The following is a 21,573-nucleotide window of genomic DNA, read 5'->3' as shown; positions in this document are numbered from 1 at the left end:
AGAAACATTTGATAGGAAAGCCCCCTCTCTTAATCTTTGAACTAGATTAAAGGTGGAAGGGATGGAGAAATGCTTCAAGTGGTGCATTATACACAGAGAAGGTTGAGCTGTTTGCTGTTTCTAAGTTTATATGTGAAGCATGAGTTTGAAATGTGCTTAGAAATCCATGTCAGTACTTTTTGTTGTCCTGGAGACTGAATTTCTCAGGATCTGGGTAAACTGTACCTCCTCACAAATATAGGGAGGGGGAAGAGGGCATATTTCTGGTATGGTAGCTGTTTTGCACAAAATTTTAAAGTCTAGAAGTGGCAAGTCACAAATACCTTCATCAAGGCCACATACTGTGTCCATCTGCCTACATCAGCTTCTTAATCTTCTTCCTAAATGTCACCAAACATGGTAAAATTACTATGCTTGAGTAGACAGTGTCTCTGAAGAATAGATTGTGAATGTGGAAAATAGAAACTTCACTTTCAAAGGAAAAACAGAGGCTGACCTCAGCACTAAAATGCAGGTCTCTTTTGAAGTGTGGGAATAATATATGGAGCCGCACTAGTACAAACTGCTGAAGCACCTTGGCAGTGCTCCAAGCAAGTGCTTTTTCTGGTGGAGTTTTTAATACTTCAAGAAGACAAAGTATATGTATTTAGATGTCAATAAAATGATTCCCTGTATGATCCACAGGCTGCATTTCAACGCTAAACTGCTATGACTGTATGAATGATTGACTGCCAGTCATTTCTGGGCATGTATGTGCTTTTGCTTATCTGCAGGTTAAATCCCTTCTTGTGGCAAACTCTGTCACTGCCTCAATCCTTAACTGAGATGCTTCTGTCCATCTCTATTGATGGAGATGTTGTGCCGTTGCTGCTAAAGAAGCCCTGACCACCCCAGAGCTCACTGACTGAAGCCTGACCTTGCTGCATTCATGACCTGCACAATGCCCCAACCAAGATTTTTTTGGTCTCCAGACAAAAAAACCCCTACATTAAATGAGAAAGGGGAAAAATCTACATTAAAAGGGAAAAAGTGTGAGTATTGCTGCATATGGCAATTGAGACAGGAATGAGAACAAAATGGGACCGACAATTCCCATCACAATTATTCTTGGGTAGGAGTGTAGTTTTCTGCTTAAGAAAAATCAAATAACTTCGTATATATTCTCTATCTAGTCTAAATTGTATGCAGCAGAAGGGGAAGGAGCTCACCTAATCTGGTGGGACAGACAGGTGACCTTCTGTTGAGGGTGGAGGTAAGGAACTGGGCTTCAGATTATGACAAGGGATCTGAAAGATTTCCCCACTTAGTGGCCAGTAATTAAAACTTTTTTTAAGTTTTTGAATTCTCCTCTCCAAGATTTTGGATAGCTTCTTTTCATAACAGAATTCAGCAGCTGAATCTACCTGTCGCACCAGTGAACTGGGATAAGTATCATTAACCCTTTAAAAAAAAGAAAAATATGATTTATAGTGGAAAACCATTATTCACAGAAAGTTCAGCACCTGATCAAATAGAAGATTAATGCAAATGGAAAATGATACTGTATGAATTTTATGAAAAATATATAAAAGTAAATATGGAGTTGCTGAAGAGCCAAGGTTAAATCTGAAAATCTATGCAGTTGTATGTTTTCTTTACATTACAAGCTTTTATCTACTGTGAAGGATTCTCCCAGGAAAAATGGGGAAATGGGTTAGAAAACATTCTCACTGCTAATTCTGTCTCTATTTGAGTTTTTCAAAGATTTTTTTTTTCCTGAAGTGCCAATTAATTCTCTTCACATGCCCAGCCTAGCCTGAGTCATCTGAAATAAAATCCTGACTCCCTGAAACTGCCAGCAATCTTGCCATCGTGCCAGGTATCTGGCACATGCAGTTTTAATGGAAATTTACCCTGAGGTCTTGATTTCTTGAGTGCCATGAAGTATCTCAGTGTTTGCATCCAAAAGCTGAGGAAAAATAACATGGGGACTCTGAAAATTGTTGTCTCATTCTGCTAATGAGAAATGCAAACACAGAAACCTCAAGAATAATATTTATGTACAGCATTGCTTAGGTTATGAATACATATATCCCGAATATGAAAAATGGGATGGTATAAAGCACACTCATATTTTCACATCCACAGGGCTTCAGTGAGAATTGGCTTTCTCTCATGTGGAGCTTTCATGCTTGATAGAAGGTGCTAATGATTCCTGTCTGCTTAAAAAAGACCCATTAAACTGTCAAACCATTCAGCCAAATTCATCATGTCTTTTGAAATGGAGCTTTAATAGTGGGAAAAATAGGAGGGATTTCTGAAATCCCTTTTTCTTTCCTTATTTTTGAGCTGAAAATTGACTGGCAGCTATCAGCAAATTGAACACAGGGAAACTTTCAGAAGCATTTGCCTTCTAAACTGCTGTTGCCTGCAGTCTTCTTGATATCAGATTTTTATTTGCTTCCTGCATTTTGTAGGAAGCTTTTGACTGAGAATACAGGAAAAAAATATTTGAATTGCTTTTGGATTTCTTATAGAGGTTTTATCTTATTTGTAAAATCTGTGAGTTGGATGTGTGTTTCATTCCTTCTCACTTTTGCTGCTAAATATGTTTGTGTCCAGCACAAAGTGGAATACAAAATAATTGAGTAATTTGTGAGATTCTGACTACAAAATAACAACCCCCCCAACATTCTCAGCAGTTCCATTTTTAACTAAAGATTTGACCTGTAGAAGAGATAACCAAGTATTTTGTTATTCACACAGTTCTATATTTTCATTAAAGCTTTAAAAATCTCTCCCAGTCTGCTGAGATATTTGTTACTTCATAATGATTTATTCCCAATGATACCTTAGTTTTTAAACGCTTATAGATTTTCTCCCCCCAGTACTAGTTAAACTCCTTCTCAACACTACAATAGGAGCTGAAATCCCCAGTCAAAACTCCTCAATGCTAGATTATCTACATGAAACAAATACTTTTAGGTATTTTGCCATCCTTTGACATTTGAAACCAGACTGCTGCCTTTCTGCAGGGCTGCTTTCTGAAGCTCACAAACAACTTGGCATTATACACAGAAGACTCAGATCAGTTTTCCAAACAACATTTTTCATGCCATGCCACCCACATGTAATAGTTTGGGGCTTTCCTCGCCTTTTCAGTCTTGCTGAACTTCCTCTTTTATTACTCTGTTTCCAGTCAGCATGGCAATGTGTGGCTGGAGGCTTGACTTGTGACTCTTTGGATTTGTTTGATGCAATAAGCTGATAGACAAATGCCTGGAAACATTGTCAAGGTATGCTCTCTACATCTAGAAATTGTAGAGTTTTTGTGGGCTTGAGAATTGGGAAGTCAAGTTCAGGATTGAACTTTAGGTTCTTCACTTTGCTGCATTTGTTGTAGCATTACCATAAAGGTGAATGCTTTGTGTGTGTGCTGTAGCATTCCCCAGGGGAAATACCAAAATTGTAGCTTCTTTGGAAAGATACAGCTGTGTCCAGATGTTGGCAAAAACTCTGTTAGTGCGATAAGCAGGGCTAACATCGTGTCAGGTGTGTTCAGCCTGAGGTACTGAGCTGTTGTTATTCCCTGTGGTGCTCAAGCACTGAGAAGAGAAGTGCAGCTGGCCAGGAAGGTTATTCACACTGTGAGAGGCCTGATGGCATTCAGACAACCAGTTTGGGTTGCTGAATCTCCTGGCTGACGCTTTAGCTCTTTGCAGAGTGTAGGTGTAGGACTTGTGGTCTTTTCTGGTAAGGATTTGTTTGGAACAGACAGTGTGTAGATTGATCAGGGCTGGCACTGAGATTCAAAAGGAAACTGTTTCACAGTGATGATCTCAGTTATGCTTTAAAATGTTTGTTCAGGAGAAAATGTCTTTGAATTGGAAAAAAACAACCAGAGAGAAACAATAAAAAGGCTGTGCACAATGCCAGATGCTATTAGAGGCTGAGGTTTATTTTCAGAACATGTTTTTTAGAAACACTGCTTCAAAAAATTTCATCACTCTAAAGAAAATTGCACCTTATACCTTTTTGTTCTGCTTTTAGAGTGGCTTTTTATGGAAGAATGGGGCTGTTCTGAGTGTTGGACAGGTTAAGCCCTGTGCTTTCAGAAAAGCTCTTTGAAAAGACACTGAGCATTGTTTGTTGTGTTTGCATAGTGGTCCTTGCTCTGTGATGAATAATTGAAGTAAAAGTGGCTGGTGAGATACAAATAATCAGAAGAGATTTTGTGAGTATTCTGTAAGTGGGGTCAGGAATCAGTTATGACCCTCTTCCAGCTTTGTGACCTCCTTGGAACTGGGGTCAGTTGATGGATAATTTTCATGAAATTCCCAGAATATAACAAATAATCCCCCAACACCAAATAAGTATTCCTTACCATGAGTGGAACTAATAATTGGAAGTAAGGTGGAACTCAAAGGAGAAAAGCTCCTATTTTTCTTATTTTTAGTGGATAGCATTGAGAAGCTGTGAAGAAGTACACAAACATGCTCCCTGGGAAGGCTTCAAATAATGGGATCACTAACAAGCTGCCAGGAGTTACGAAAAGGAGTTTTCTGCATCTAGCTTTCCTCTGGTCCTACCTTATAAATTTCCCTGGGAATTTCACAAAGTCCTAAGATTTGCATGCATGCTATCCCCATACCACTGAAGGAGCAAGCACCCTCTTCCCTGCGTGGGAGAGTGTTAATTGCTATGCCCAAAGGGGAAACATGTATTCTCCTGGCTAGTAATCAAATGTTATTTGAAAGCCATTATACTGCCCAGGATTTGTACTGGATGGTTGTTGCAGACAACTGGCTTGCTGGGAGCTGCCTCAGGGTCGTCTGGTTATTGAGCTTTTGGTTTGATCTTGGAACCAACTTCCTGTGTAAATAAAAGGTAAACATTAGTTAAGAATGTCTATGTTAAAGTATCAGATGTTTGAAGATGTCATGTGCTTCTTCATTAAAAAGCCTTTGAAAATGAAAATAAAGGTCACCAGCCCAGCTCAGTTCTCTGGTTAATGCTTTTTGCTGGCTTGTTTTGATCCAGTTTCCTGGTCTTTTTGGGGGGCAGCCTGTGGAAAGTGCATCAAGAGAAAACATCTTGGCACAGCATGCCGCCTAATCCTGACTTTACTTGTAACTAGTGCCATGGAAATTGCCTTGGTTTGGACTGTGGGGTGACAGGGAAGGTCCTGTCTGCACTCAGTCTGTGCAGTCACATGTGGCCTGCTGTGCAGGGATCAGCTGACTGCTGAGGGATCAGCTACTGGGCACATCAGTAGGTGGAGGCAGAAGTAGGATATGTTCAGAAAACTGGACAAGCACTACTTGACTGCTCTGCAGTCAAAAGCTGCAATCTCTTTGCTTTTCACCTGCGTGCATTTAAACCAGATAAGCTTTTTTAATGTCTTCTTTTATCTCATTGCCAACTATTACAGGTGAGTTATAAATGAAAATATGAGGCTTTAAAAACACTCAAGTTTTACAGTTGCAGCATGTTGGTACTCCAGTATTTCTTCTTTCTCACATAAATTTGAAAGCACAGTTGTGCTCTGAGCTCAGTGCCTTCTTTTTGAAGGATAAAATGGTTTAACTGATCTTCTTTTTACTCCCAAACCAAGGTACTAATCAAGCAATACCTGTAAGAGCAGTAACTGTAGCAATAACCTCTCACTACACTGATCTAATCTGAAGCTATTAGCAGCTGCTATAGTTATACCACGAAGAATTTTTCCCCCTTGGCATATGTTATAAAGGCTGTTCCTTGATAGGTCAAAAATGCTTGAAGGCTATTGATTTTTGCTCTGTTTTAGGAGAAAGCACCTCTTTTCAACACTTTAATTGCTCCGTTTGAATTTAAAGGAGCAGGTGAAGCAAATCTGATCTGATTACCTGTTTATCTGGTCAGGGGAGCTCTGCGGATTTTTGTGTTATCAGGGATAACCCAGAAATGCCATTCTGATTCCTGAGCTGTTGGCGATCCTGTGCTCGGGGGTGTTGCCCTGCTGCTGCCTGCTCACACCACTGCGAGGTGGCTGTGAACCTTTGCGGTGCATTTTAACAAAGAGGTGTTACGGTGCCTTTTCCTGACATCCCGGAAAACAGCTGCACCTACCAAAATGCCTGTTCTGTGGAAATAACGCCTGTATGCTCCTTCGGCTGACTGGGGGCTGTTGCTAAATAACTGGGGTAACACCGGGGCTCTGCGGATCCTTTACGGTGTGTCCTGGTCCCTGCAGAGATTTCCAAATGAGTAACACGGACGTGGGAGAGGCGGATCAACTGCGACACTAGAAGTTCAGCCCCCGCAAACTGAACTTTTGTTGGGAGTTTTTCGAGAATGAAATTGGATTAGACCCAGGGATGACGTATCCTGTTTGATTTCTTTTCCCCTTGTGCTCTGACGAGCTTTATGTTTAGGCAGGCTTTTGTTTCTGGCTCTGAGCTGCTTTAAAAAAATTGGGAGTGTGTCTCGGGGTGTCGAGGGTGATATGCTCGCATTGATTGGTGAGGTTTGGCTCGAGTTCTTGTGAGTGCTTTGTTCTTCTCACCACCCCCAGGTCAGTTGCACAACATGCCCGTACAGTTTAAAAAGGGAAAAAAAAAAAAAAAAAAAGGGGGGGAAAGGAAAGACAACAACAACAAAAAAAAAAAAAAAAAAAAAAAGGGAAAAAAAAAAAAAAGAAATGCTGAGTAATGCCAGCGGTTTTTCAAATGGCTGATGCAAACCTGGAGAATTTGCATCATCATTCAGCTAAAGTAACTTGGTATGACAAGAGCTTAAATACAAGTCCATGCGGAAGCTGAGCTGGTTTCCAATGATAGGGCAGTACCACAGTGTGAAAACGCAGGTGTTCCTGAGCTGGGCTTGGATCACAGGAAGGGCTCACATACTCTTTAAGAGCTTGTTACCTGTGTGTACTGAGCAGCTGGAAAGATAAGAGAAACAAAGTAGTTGGCTACATAGAGAGGGAAAAATCCCCCTTCAGTTTCTGCTGAAAACTTTTCTGCCTGTGCTTGCCAGCAGAGTGCTGGTGGCACTGTAGCATGTTTAGGAAAGCTGCTGTGCCCACGGTCTCTAATGGAAGCTACTTGCAGGGACAAGCTAATGGCAAGTTGTCCTCTCTGGACAGCGGACAGCCAGCCCAGGAGGGGAGAGTTGTGCTGAAGAAGAAAGTGACGCTTTTGAGGGGGATATCCATCATAATTGGCACTATCATTGGAGCTGGCATCTTCATCTCTCCCAAAGGCATCCTGAAGAACACAGGCAGCGTGGGCATGTCCTTGACTGTCTGGACAGTATGTGGTATCCTCTCGCTTTTTGGTAAGTCTCTGAAAAGTTTCTAATTGGTCTAGAGGGGCAGCCGGTGAATTATTGTGATTATTTCTCTGATTTTACTATTGGATAGGAAGTCAGAGTGCAGAGCTTGAGCACCAATGGGACTACAGAAGGTCTGTGCTTCGTGATGGGTTTGTGGAGGGTGCAAAGATTTGCAACCTCTGTCCCCCCACTCCTGGCACCAGCTGGTGAAAGCTGGAAGCATAAATTTTATATATTTTTTTAATGGGTCCCTAAAGGAACAGGAAAACTAAATGAGCATTTTTCCCTATAGAATGTGCTTTATGTTTTTCTCTAGTCTGTAAGACGTATTTATAGTTTGCTTGTAAAGCCCTGGCACCTGGATGAGCACGCTTCTTGAACACCACTGAAATGTTTAGACAGCTCAGACTAGTTCCCCAGAGGTTAGAGCAAGGTCTGAGAGGATGAATTCCTACTGTAGGTAAGCTGTATTGGCATGAAGGGGAGCAAAACAATAATACTAATAACCCCTCTTCCCAGCTCTTCCTTCCTCACTCATGATGTTGCTTTGAAAGATTGGGATACAAAAAATAGTGTGATGGAAGCAAATCTGCCCTGGGAGTTTTATTGCTGGCCTGCATATTGTGGGAGTTTTTGTTAATTCTTTGTATTCTTGAAGAGTTTTGAATTATGAAGAAGTCCAGTTAAGTTGTTCTGTATACAAAACCCTCATTCAGAGTGGAAAACCCCACCCTGGCCTCTGTGGGACTGAGGGTTCATTGACCTATTTGATGAGTTAATCTCAAAGAAACTGAAGAACTACCATGAATATTGGCTTTATTTAAAAGGGAAACTGCTTGTTTACTGGCAGGAGGCGAGGAGGACAAAGAGAGACTAAGTGTCTACTTAATAGGCGGAACATGCAAATACCACCTTGTAAATTGGCTCTGAACTTAAAAGAAATATTCTTCACAGGCTAAACCCACCCAGGCCAAACAAACAGTCGAGTAAGTTAGGACACATTTGGGCCAAATGATAAATGTATGGGTACAATGTGCAGCATAATCTCTTGTACAAAATATGGAAGATCTGCCTGCAACAAAATTCCCCTATCTAGAAAAACCTCAGATCCTATTTGTAACCCTGTCAAAAGACCTTGGTCTTTTGAGTTACTTAACCCAGAATTTGCTTAAGCACTGCATTTATTGCTATAACTTTAGCAGTAGTAATCTTCTGGCTGTGAGATAAAGTCTGTACGGAAAAAAAACCCAACAAAACCCAGACAGAAAACCACCCAAAAAAACACCCACAAAAAACCCAAATCAAAACAACAAAAAAACCACCCTCTCTCTTTTATCAAACAGATTTTTTAGGTCTTTTTCCAGACCTCTAGATATGAAGAACTGTGTAAATTGGCACAGCAAAAGATAGTGTCTTGTTCTCAGAATAGACCTATTACAGTTTGTTTGTTTTTTGGATGTTCTTGAATTTTTTAAATTTAATATTTTGGTTTTTAGTTCCCTGCATGACTTAATTATAATTAAATCACATGTAGAGGTCACATAAGGTCTTGCTGAGGCTGTGTTTAGAACGTATATTAAAACACAATTTAATTTCATCCTGAACCTCAGCAGAAGAGGCTGGCAAAAGAAAATGCAGAAACACCTTTTTTTAATGTAAGGATGCCTTTAAACGCATCTTCAGGTAAGCTACAGAATAGCAGATAAAAGTTGCCACATTTTTGCAAAGTCCCAAACAAAACAAATGAACGAGGCTGGAGGATTTGTCATCATGTGGTACAACTTTGATGGGCTTGCATATGTGATGTGATTTTGACAACTGTAGTTCTTATCTAAAGGTGTTGTGATGTAAAGGTGTGCAGGGAAGAGAGCTGAAATGAGTTCCTCTATGTTGCTGATCTTAACTCTGTGTGATGCAGTGCTAACAAACTTTATTACTGTTTATTACTGGTTTCTCAGAGTCTTCCAAGAGGGCTGCCTGTGTTTATTGGTTGTGGAACACTATTGATGTGGTCCACCTGTGGAGCTGTGAATCCCCGGCTTTGTAGCTGGCTGATGGTTCCTGACCTTTCATTGCTGTTTGCAGTGCACAAAAACAATCCATCAGTGTTGAAAAGCTGTGACTAAGCCATCCCCTGAGTTTTGTATGGAGGATGTTAGGAGTACTTTTGAGGAAAATTCTTATTCTGCAGATCCTGCTTCCAAATTTTGGCCATTTGGTTGCTTTTGCCCATGGCTGAGGAGAGGTAATACAGTTTTCAGACCTTCAGAGCTGGAGCCAGGAATCTCTAAGGCTGAAAGGAATAGATCAGCCTGTTATCATTTGATAACAAGAAAATGGGTCAGAAATCTTTCATTTAGTGGTGCACTCTGGCTGCCTGGGAAGTAGGGTGGCTGGTGTGACACTCCAGTTTGTTGTCCCTCTTCACAAGATATTGAGAAGCAGAGTAGTAATTGCAAATAGCTGGTCCAGTGGCTTTAAATATAACTGGATAAATGGTTTGGTTTACTGCATGTCTAGCTGAGTGAATTAAAACTTACAAAATTAATTGGAAAAAATTTTAAAAATAGAAAAAGTAGTTGTGATACCATGGAAGAAGCTCTGTTGTTTAGGCTATAAATGTTTTGATAGGTGTTTCTGGATATCTCTCATGTTGGCACTGTTGAATTCTCACAGGTGCCCTCTGCTATGCTGAACTAGGAACATGCATTAAGAAATCTGGTGGTCACTACACCTATATCCTGGAGGCCTTTGGCCCATTACCTGCTTTTGTGAGGGTCTGGGTTGAACTCCTCATCATTCGGTAAGTGTATCATGACTCTGCACTCATCAGTCATAAAGAAAAATCTCTATATGTTGGGCAAAAAGATAAAAATCAAATATATTTTGGCAAGTGTGTTCTTTCACTATGATTGCTTCAGAGAGTTTAAAAAAGCTATTCTGCTCATCAGCTTTGAACTGCTCAAGGAGACAAATGTGCATATATGGGGGAAATGAGAACTCCTTGCCACAAAAATTCAATTAATTGCCTTAATTTTGGTAAACTTACTATGTCCATTGATGTCACTAATAATGTTGTTAGCCATACCTAGATATGGTACAGTGAAAGAGAGAAGTCACTTTTACCTTTTCTCAGTCTTGGCACCACCTTCTGGAGCAATTGCAGGAATGGATACAGGAATAACTCCTGGTGAAACTATTGTCCAGTAGTTTTCAGAGTTAGGGGCACCATGTATGCTTTATATGTCAGCTTGGGCCCTGCTTTTTTGTTTTTGTAGGGTGTTGGAGAACTTGACTCTTACTTTGAAAAACACTAACTGATCAAATAAAGAAACATTGTCTTCACATACCTAAAATGTCCAATATATTGCCTTGGTGTGTAAGCTGTGACTCATGCAGCCTTTGGCATTGTGCAGAAGAATTACAATATGAAGGTGTTGAACAGTATAAAATAAACTTTCATAATGTAAATGGATCAACGTATCAAACTCACGTGTACCCTCTCCTTTTATTTTTAGAGTTTTGCTGAGTTTAGAGATCTTGTTACATGTAGAACAGGGCAACTCACTTATACAAAATGACTTTGGGAATGCTCCATCCCTCGCCTCAGGCTGGTTAGCGCTTCTTTCCCCTCTTCTGCAATCAGCAGATTAGTCACAAATGAGGCCACAAGCATGATTTCAAGTCACAGCTACGTTTACATAACACTGACAAGTCCTAGCATAGACTGTTGAGTTTAAAAGTGCTGATGGTGCTGAGTCATTATGATTCTGTAAATCCTTGTGTTGTTTCCAGAGGAAATAATTTTGTATGTCAGATGGTCCAACACAACCTCCCTACCAAAACGTAACCTTTGAATTAACTGCATAATTTCCAGCCAATGTGGTGAAAGGGCAGATGCCTCAACTGTATGAACCTTTTGCCAAGAAAAAAAACAGGCAGTGGAATGAGACCTATGTTTCACAGTGCTGTGAACAGCTATATCGTTTCACATCAGAGAATCAACAAAAGGGAACAGTGTTAAAAATCTTCCTCTTAATCTGCACCTGGTTCGGCAGAGGGAACTTATTAACCTAGGCACAACACCCACGAGAAACCAGACATCATAAATTCCTTTCCTCACAAAATAATTACTTTTTTACGTACAACAGTGTCCCAGGAGTGTTGTATAAATGTTCTTAGTCATCGTGATCTGCCCCACACCCAGAAAATAATCTTGTTGCATGGGAGAGAACATCAGTGGATTCTTTAATCACCCAATCTGAAAGGCTGTGAGGAAGCCATACGTGTTGTAACTTGTAATGACCAGAGCAGCACTGCTGAAACTGTGTAGAGTTTTATATCTGAGTCCTGCATCAGGAAACTAATTGACTGCTACCATCAAAGAACTTGAGACCTCATACATGTATATTTTTTTTTTTTCAGCAGATGAAGTTGCACACACATGTCTCAGCTAGACTGGTTTTTCTTCTGAAAAATTACAGGATTATCACACTCATAGGCTGGTGGAGGAGTCACAACCAAAACAGACATTTCCTGCTCTCATATATCTCTTTAAAGCTGCTACTTGACAGTGGAGGACACACTTACTGCCCACATAGCAATTAGTTCTGCCTTACGCTGCACTGCTTCTCACTCAGTGCACTCAGTGTGAACCTTTTTCTCTCCCAAAGCTGGGTCATGTGTATTTTATACATATTTATGTACCTTTAAAAAACCACCAACGACTACTTTTCAAACAAGAGAAGACAGCAGTGTGAATGCATTGACTGTAGAGCTTCACTGTGGTAGTTGCTAAACAAAGGCTGGATGAGAGTATGCTGCCAGGTGCCAGACTCACCTGTGGTATGTGCTGGGACCCTGCCCTGTTCCTCATCTGGTATCTTCCTGTATGCTTGCCCTTCAGTGAAAGCTGGTCATGCACTTTCTACCTGCTCCTGAACACAGAGCTGTTGAGCACTGTAGCAACAGGAAAAGCATAGAATCAGTAAGGTTGGAAAAGACCTCCAAGATTGAGTCCAACCATTAACTCAGCACTGCTGAGTCCACCACTAAGCTGTGTCCCTAAACACCCATCTGTGTGGTTTTTAAAGTACTGCTCCATTCTTTGAACTTCCCCCTCCACTGATTGACTGCACTGCCAGCAGCATCTCCCCCAAGGCACAGGAATGTCAGAGCTATTTATTAGAGTTGTAATTTAGGAGCTATGCATTTAGAAACGTAGTGGTATAGATAGCAGTGACTGCTTCTTTAAAAAGGCTTTTCCTTGAAATGGGAGGGCAAAATCCAAGTTCTGGGGAAAGGAGCTGGGATGGAGGAAAAAAGTCTTGGACAGCTCCAAAGATCTGATCTTTCATCTGATCTAGGGTACTCCAGAACCACTTGTGGCAGGCTGCCTGCAGTACTTGAAAGCCAGAAGCCTGGTGATCATCTGATATGAAATAGAAATATTGCACTGAGGTAAAGTCAGTAAATGTCTGTGAAAATCCAGACAAAATTTGCAAAGCCATTTTTTGGCCAGTGAGAAGAACATCCCCATGCGTGGGAGATGCACATGCAGCAGCCCTTGCTCATCCATGCAGAAACTTACTGAGGCAGATTGTTCTGTTCTGTACTGCTCTGCAGCTTGGTCCAACACAGTGTGTGACTTCTGGGTTGAGTCATAACACAAAGAAAGTGGGTTTTGTTTCCATGGTGCAGCTCCCTAGTGGGAAATTCTTTTATTGTTTGATGGAGAACAACAACGTCTCTGCAGAATTTTTACCCCGTTCCATAGAATTTTAATCAAAATTCTGTGAAGTGAGTTGTTGCAGATTTTTTCACAAGAAATTTGCATGGACTCTTGTTCAACTCAGAAATCCTTTGAGAATCATGTGTCCTTTAGTCCTACGGTGTGTATGTGATAAACCACAGATGCCACCAGCTGTCCTAAAAAGAGTGAAAATGTCCTCCCAAATGGAACATGAACAGTAACATGCAGGCACAGGCTAATTTGCTACTAATGTGTGTCAGGGCTAAGGTTTCTGTCAAACAATTAGCTTCCCTTGAAGAGAAAGACTGTATGAATATTATGAGGATTTCAAATTTGTAAATGCAACAACGCTGTGGGGTGTTGGAGAGCTTAACTCTTACTATGAAAAGCACTAACTGACCAAATGAAGAAACATTATGTCTTTCTTCATATTCCTTTGTTTTGTGGTATTCTATGGCATAATACAGGGATTTTTGCTTTTACCTGCAGTGCCAGGAAACTGTTAGTCAATAAAAGGAAAAAATTCTGTTTGTATTTTAGAAAATCCCATTTGGACAATCCCAGAATTTAATAAAAGATCTGTGTAGATATTGGATGCTTATTTTAGTAAACCAGAATTCTCACTATGAATGAAATCCATTTGCTTTTGTCTCTGAGGGGTGAGATATATCTGGCCACTAAAATTCAGCTACTTTTGAGCAGGGTGTTGCCCGCATAATCTGATCCTGGTGTTAGGAAAATTAATCCAAAAACACCAGATGTTTATGTCCAAAAAGGAGACAGAGGACTCCTTTTTGGCTTTGTTCGAATAAAAGAACAGGCCATGGGGCATGCCCCTGGGATCTCTCAAATTTTTGGAGGGCACAGTCCCCTTTTTATCCTAATTTCCCGGCCCCATTTCCCTTCTCTCTTTCCCCATTTCTGAGGTACGTGAGAGGTACAGACTTCCTGATACACCTGATACTGAAGATTTCCCTCTAATTCACAACCCTCCCTTTCAATTTTTAATTCTTATGGAATTTAGGAGCTTTTCTTCCTCGTTGTTTCTTTTATCTTGCAACGTCAAATTTCATTTATCAGCAAACATAAAGTTCATTTGTAAAAGCAAATATCTTTTTCCATTCATCAATCAGTGGAATCCTTCCCATTGTTTCTTTTATCTCCCAATGCTAGTTTTATCTACCTGCAGACCCACAGCTTGTTTGGAAAGACAAATCTGCTATACCTCTCACTGGCTATGTTCACTTCAAGTCACCAAGGTGTTATTTCTGTTGATACTTTTTGATTATGACTGCTTTGCAACATGGAAGTTATAAGAGCTACCCTGGTAAGAATTGTTGCTGTCAAGACCAGAATCACTGAGCAGTGCTACATTCAGAAGCTGTGGTGTGTGTCAGCAAAGCTTCAAAAAAACACCAAAATTAAGGTTCACAGTTCTCTGATAGTGAAGTTACAGCACGATCCAGTAAGAAAAATAACTATGTACTATTGCAGATTAATTTTGTGACTTTGTTTTTGTTTCACTCCAGCCCTGCTGCCACAGCAGTGATATCACTGGCATTTGGACGCTACATCTTGGAGCCTTTCTTTATGCAGTGTGAAATCCCAGAACTTGCGATTAAACTTATTACAGCTGTTGGCATCAGTAAGTGTCCAATTTTAGCTTTCAGGGGAGGAAAAGGTTATATAAATTGATAAAAAATAAAGCACACTGAGCAGGTTGTTGCTTGCTTGGTGTAAATCATTAATTACTTTGCACCCAGTGCCAGGGGCACCTGGGTGACATTTTGCCTGTGTGTGTGTGTTTGTGAACAAACGCGGGAGCAAAAAGAACAGCAGACTTTAACAATGGCAGGGAAAATCTATTGTCAAGGCTGATTCTGTTGCCACTTGAATTTATGGCCAAATTTTCATTATTTTTTGTAGAAGCAATTTCAGTCCCTAAGAGATGACGAGGCAGTGCCAGAGATATGGAAGAATGATTACCTTCTTTAAGTGCTTTGCTCTACCTTGGTTTTAGGAGGCAGCTGAATGCCAAGTATGATGTCACCAAGAAATGTAGTTCTCTTGAGTGCAGACAGCAACATGAGGTCATCTTCCCCAGTCCCACTCTTTCCATCCTGGCAATAATCCTTCTTGAGGCACTTGGGGTTCAGAAAGCAGGAACTGAATTTTGAGAGCAGAATATACAGCCTGGTGCATGGTTGCTGCTGGCTTGTTGTCCTACACTTGCTAACTTTGTAGTTAGTGTCAAAGGGATCATTTAGGGTTACAGAAATCCAGTATTTGCAGTGGAAAGAGGGGCACTACTCTGAGAGCAGAGGCTTTACAGTGTACCTGGGCTGGTGTGGAGGATGCGTGCAATGGGAAGGCACAAAAGATGATGGGAATGGGACTCTGGAGCTTGTAGCATTAGAGGCTTGTTTCCAGGTCTGCCTGGTCACAGGTGAGAATGCTCCTTGTGGGCATACACTGGAATTCAGCTGTGATGGGAGGGAGTGCAGAGTAGACCTGAGTAATTAGTAACAGATTGTTCCTTTAAATTTGCTCAGTGCACATATCAGAAACAAAAAGACTGGAAAAAGGAATTAAGACATGCAAAATGATCAAAGGCCCACAGGAGACCCCATCAGTTTTGCACAATAATAGGTTCAGATGACTTTTTTTTCTTCAGGGCAAGGAGTTCAATTGACATTTAAATTTCCAATCTCCAGGTTACTGTGGCTTTTTGTGGGAGCTCTCTCCGTAAGATTTCCTTTCTGCTGGGAGTGTTAAAAAATCAGTATGTGATTGCATTCCTTTCTAACTTAATTATGCACAAACCTATAGGTTTCATAGGAATAATTGAATTAGGAGTTTGAATTTTGAGGTCAATGACTTTTCTCAGCTACATCTGTCTAAAACATTTCAGTGCAAGATAGGAGTGAAACAGATGTTCAGTAACATTAAGGTCACTGAGACAAAAGGAATATTAAGTGAGGACTCCATCAAAGCGTTTTGTTAATTGCATGTGATTCAAGCACAATAGGTGAACAATTTGAAATATATTTTTATTACTTTTAATTTAGGTGAAAATCTGTGTGATAAGCCAGGGCTTGGCAAAATAATGGAACAAATGAGTAGCGTTGCAGGGAGGTGGAGTTAGGCTGAAGTAATCACAGCCTAAAGGGAGAGGGGAGGTCAGGTGCTCCTGTTCAGAGTGGGTCTGTACAGCATAGTTAGGGTGAACTGGCATATCACTGAAAGAAGGGATTCTTGTAGAAAACTTGTGGTGGTGAATGGACTGACACTGAGAAAAACAATGATATGCCAGACTGGGGCTTCATTCTTTGCAGTATTCTCTACAGTGGAGTTTCATTTGTAGTTGTTCTTAGAACTTCTGCTACACTTAAGCTCTGGGGTCCCGGAGTGTCTGCATGTTATCCTTGTGTGGTAAGAATCAGCTGCTGTGGTGGTAGCTGCTACAAATGTTTGGTATTGGGCATGTGGGCAGAGTGATAAGTAAGATTAAGGTGGTGAGCTGAACAGACACTTTGGAGCCCTGGAGATCTTGTAATCCAATATAATGGTGCAAAAAGTAGTGCATGTTTCCACTTAAAATTTCAAGTTAATCAGAAAGTGAAATGACATGCCTTTGTCTCACCCATGCCTGGGTCCTTTTCCTTCCCTGCCTGATGAGAGAGCACTGACTGTGTGTATGTCTTCATTGCACAGGGAAAGGCAGTGGGATGCACCACTGAACTCTGTCCTTGACTGAGAGTTTTACCTTGTCATTTCTCATTGTACTAGAAAGGAGAGGGAGAAATTTTGAAAAATCTTCAGGTGATCCCCTGATCCCAAACACAGTCAGTGTTATCTGAACAATTTCTTACAGATGTTTCTCTAAACTGGCCTTAAAATCTCCAGCATGGGAGATTTTTAAACTCTCACTGGTATTGTAGCCCAGTTTTTTCCGTCCTTGTCACAATACAGCTGTTCTCTTTCTTTTTTGTTTTTCTCCCCACCTGTATCTCTATTGATGCATCTGAAGTCTATTATTAAAAGGTTGACTGAGATGGATGCAACCAGGATTATGCTGGGGAGTGGCAAATAATATTGCTTCTCTACCAGCTGCCAAAAAATATTTCTCATAGAGGGGCTACAGCCATTCTGCTCCCCACCTCTGTGCCTCTTCAGTGGAAAAGGAAAGACAGAGCAAAGGAGATGTAGATCAGGTGAAAGTTAAAATGCTACGACTGGACATGGTGACATTTAAAAAATCCCCTGTTCTTGAACTGTGAACCTTATTATTTATAGGAAAAAGACATATGCTGGGCACAAAATTCCCCTCAAAATCACCTGTTCAGAACAATCTTGAACAATCTGTAAAAACAAATTTTCTGTCCCACAATATGCTGCTTTCATTTTTAGTTGCCTCTATTATGGTTCTTCTCTTTTTACCATGGCCAACCAACCCAAATGTCCAAACATTCAATGCCTCTGTAGAGAGAAGGATGTTTGTGCGGAGTCTCTATTCAGATACCACAGCTTTGTGAACCTCTGAGCAAAACCTTCCTGTTATTTTCAAACTTATCACTTAAATTCACTTGGTGTTTCTTAAGCAAATCTTCACAAGGAGAAAAGCCTAGATCAAATACTGGATATGCAGATCTCAATTTGTCAGTCTGCCATAAACATTTTCTCAACTTGGTTAATTTAACTGTATGTGAAAGAGAAGCAGATGTCTCAAAGATTTTTATTACACTATACATTTCCTAGACTCATAGAATGGTTTAGGTTGGAAAGGATGTTCAAGATCACCCTGTCATGGGAAGGGACATTTTCCACTAGATCAGGTTGCTCAAAGCCCCATCAAACCTGGCCTTGAACACTTCCAGAGGCAGGAAATCTAATTGTTACAATTTTATGAAAATAAATGACCAGGTAGAGGAGAGAGAAGCTGGATGTGCTTCAGAACAGGGAAGGACAGCTAAAGAAAATGCAAGCAGGAGACTAGCCCTTCTAACTCCACACTTTGTTCCAGCAGGTCAAAATAGCTCCAGGACACAAAGCAAAGGGATGTTGTCAACCTTTGTTCTGATGCTGAAGGTAGTCTTTTTAGGGGAAAGAGTTTAAAATTAGTTTTTCTCTTGAAGTGAAAGATGATAGAGTCCTCCATATTTATTGTTTCTTGACATGAAGAAACATCCTGTCACCATACCTATCACTGCAAAAAAGGCCTTATATTAATATATTGCTTTATTTGTATCTATTAATTCTTTTCCTAATGGTGAGCTTAAATATAATGGTAACAGCAAGGGATAAATAGGACTGTGCAAAGGTATCAAACTCTTCTATCAATATGTCGCCCAAATAGAACTGAGCCTTTTCCAGACTTTTCACATGGCCTCTGTGTCAGAAAGCAGATAAACAGGTTTCAGCCATTAAAAACTGTGAGACTGAAAACCACTTACCAACTCACATGAGTTCTTGCACTAATTCATAAGTGTATTTTGGGCATTTTACACTGCAATAATATATAATTTCCCCTCTTTTTTTTTTTTTTTTTTTGAGAAGTCTGCTAGCAAACTCAAATACCCCAAACTTTGGCTGTAAAAGTTTTGCTTGTAAACTGTGGTTAGCTGTAGGTCTTTCAGTGCTTGCTGGCAAATGCTTCAGCCCCGAGTCTTATTGGTCTAGGTGAGTCTATAATTAGATACCTTTTTCTCCCTCATCACGGCAGATGTTGCAGATGACACTCTCTACTGCTGACAGTTGTCAGACAAGCAGTTTACATTAAAACATCTCTTTGCTAGCAGGGATCTGCTCTGATATGCTCTTGCAAATATGCCCTGATAGGTGCTCTTGTGCTTCCTGTGACTTTTAATTGGCTCATTAGGGTCTGCAAATTGAGGGTATTTTTTGGCGATTTTTGAACGCCTTGACCCTAAAAGTTTGACAAGTTATGGGAGAGCAGTTTTCTTGGTCTCCTGCTGAGGCAATGGTACATACATTCTGAAAAGTAGGCCAGGATGTAATGCTTGCTGCTGCTTCTCCCATTAGATTTTGTTATCTGTCTATAGCTGTGTCTGTGGAAGGAAGGAGATTGTGAAAAACATGCTTGGTGTTTCCATTGTGTTTGATTGTTCATGTACCTCGTTTTGTTCTCCCTCCACACTACTCTTGGTTAGGATTCATCTTAGCAACGAGTTTAGTTTAGGTGATCCTCTGTGCTCCCCATACAGAGGAGAAAGAGGAAAAAGGAACTTCCTGAAGGTAAGCTATCTCATCTGGGATAGGCATCTCACAGAGCTATTGTTATTCATCCTCTGGAGCTAACTGTCTCTTCATTGAGAATGCAGCCACACTTAATGCCTGACTTTTAGTTAGAAAAGTTAGACCTGAGTCCTCCTTTCACTTCCGCTTTTCTGAGAAACTGCTGCTCCTTCAGATATTTGCTGTGATCCCTTATCAAAGTGTCTGCAATCAGTTTCTCTAAATATCTCTAACAGGCCCTATTCAGAAGAGGGGTGTTGACTAATGGCCATAGTCCCAGAATATAATGTCCTTCCTGAGCCCTGGCACAGCTGTCATCATCTTTTCTTGCTTTTTGGCAGCTCTCTTCGTGACTCCACTTCCCCATTGCCTTTCACTACCCAGCTGCTAACACAACCAGTACTATGCTGCCGGCACATGGTGCTGGTGTAAGCCCCACATTTCTAGACAAGTGTCATGCACAAGAACCATTAAGACTGAATATTTTATTATAAAATACCACTGCTATTATTATTATTCTACAATAAGCAAGAATGCATTTATGTTATGTAGTATTATATGATAAAGAACACTGTAAACTCTTACAGCCTAATAAGTACAATAAAATAAAATTTTAAAAAATAAAACTGGGCTCAAATTTTCTAAGCACTTGTAAGCACTTAGCTCTCAGCTCTGCAACCTGAATTATTACTATTGCAGTCCTCCAAGTCTGCACTTGCTCTTGTGAAGGACTACCAAAGGACATTTTTATCAAGAGATTTTTTACAAGGGACTTTTACAAGGGACTTATTTACAAATAAGGACACAGTAAGGTGTCCTGGTTTCAACCAGGTTAGAGTTAATTTCTTCTCAGTAGCTATTACAGGGCTGTGTTTTGGATTTGGAATGAGAATGGTGTTGGTAACAGGCTGATGTTTTGGTTTTTTGCTAAGTCCAGTTTACCATAGTCAAGGGCATTTTTTCCCTGCCTCCATGCTCTGCCAGTGAGGAGATTCACAAAAGAAACTGGGAGGGAGCACAACCAGGACAGGTGATTGAAACTGACCAAAGGGATAATCCACACCATAGAGCACCATGCCTGGTGTATGAAGTGGGAGGATTTAAATGAAAGGGCATCTGATCTGGGTTTGGGAACGGGGGCTCTGGCACTGTCCAGTGAGTGGTGAGCAATTGTATTGTGCAGCACTTGTTTTTTTCCTTTTTGTTGTCATAATTATTATTATTATCCTTTACTTTCTCACTGTATTTTACTTTGTTTTCAATTCTTAAACTGTTCTTATCTCAACCCACAAGTTTTACTTTGATTCTCCTCCTCATTCCAGTGGTGGGTGCAGGGAGAAAGGGGGGAGTTGAGCAAGCAGCTGCCAGGTTTAATTTCCATTTAAACTGCAACAACAAGATGAGGGGAAATGTCTTCATACTGGAAAAGGGCTGGTTTAGATTAGATATATGGAAGAAATTTTTCTGATGTGGCTGGTAAGACACTGGCACAGGTTATCCAGAGAAGTTGTGGCTGACCCATTCCTGAGTGTTTGAGGCCATAGCATCCAGTAACATTCTCATATGTGTATCAGGAAGGTGAAACCAGCACATTAGAAGACCTGGAGGAGCTCTCCTCACTCATGTTACCTACTCTGACCTGTGTAAGATTGACAGACTGATTGCTGCAGTCAACTTGAACTCTTAGTAAACTGGGTATCAAATTGCAGATTCTCTTACAAAAAAACTCCTCCTTGATATTTCTTGTGCTCTGATCCATGCCTGGGCTTGGCATGAATACAGAAGTATTATATCCTGAGTCTTCTAGGAAAATTAAAATAAGCTAGTGCTTGACTAGGGCACTAGATTTTTTTATAACTTAAGGACTTTTGGTCAAATGAATATTTTAAATATATTTTGCTTAAATAACGGTTGTTAGTCTTGTTGGTAATCAAGCCTCAGGGAAAGAAGGGGAAACTCAAACAGCACTATTATTGGTCAGCAACCTAAAGGGATCTTTCAAAATTTAAATGAGTCAAGATATGTCAATGTAATCTTGGAACAACAGAGTAATCAATCAGGGCCCTGGGATTTTCTGTTGCCTGTCCAATATAGGTAGCAAAAGAAAAAAAGTAGTGTTTGGGTCTCAAGTGAAACGTTGTGGAGGTCTAAGAGATTTTTTTGTGACTTCAGAACACTTCAGCTCTGAAATATGGTGAGATACAGAACTGAGTAAATATTTTGATCTCCAAGACCCTTTCTGGTGAAAAAATTGTGTTAGGTGGTGTTGTGAA

The 21,573-nt window shown here is 40.5% G+C and overlaps 1 protein-coding gene across 1 annotated transcript in view; it reads left to right on the top strand.

Moving 5' to 3' along the window:
* Positions 1–6,761: 6,761 nt before the first annotated feature.
* Positions 6,762–21,573, top strand: part of SLC7A11 (solute carrier family 7 member 11) — a 60,018-nt gene continuing 45,206 nt past the window's right edge. The window contains exons 1-3 of the mRNA XM_059843793.1: positions 6,762–7,296; positions 9,970–10,096; positions 14,575–14,690. Coding sequence (XP_059699776.1) covers positions 7,020–7,296; positions 9,970–10,096; positions 14,575–14,690 — 520 coding nt within the window. The 5' untranslated portion in view covers positions 6,762–7,019. The remainder of the gene's footprint in view (positions 7,297–9,969; positions 10,097–14,574; positions 14,691–21,573) is intronic.

Source organism: Haemorhous mexicanus, chromosome 4 (assembly GCF_027477595.1).
Source record: "Haemorhous mexicanus isolate bHaeMex1 chromosome 4, bHaeMex1.pri, whole genome shotgun sequence".
Taxonomy (NCBI): Eukaryota; Metazoa; Chordata; class Aves; order Passeriformes; family Fringillidae; genus Haemorhous; species Haemorhous mexicanus.
This window is presented reverse-complemented; position numbering and strand designations above follow the sequence as displayed.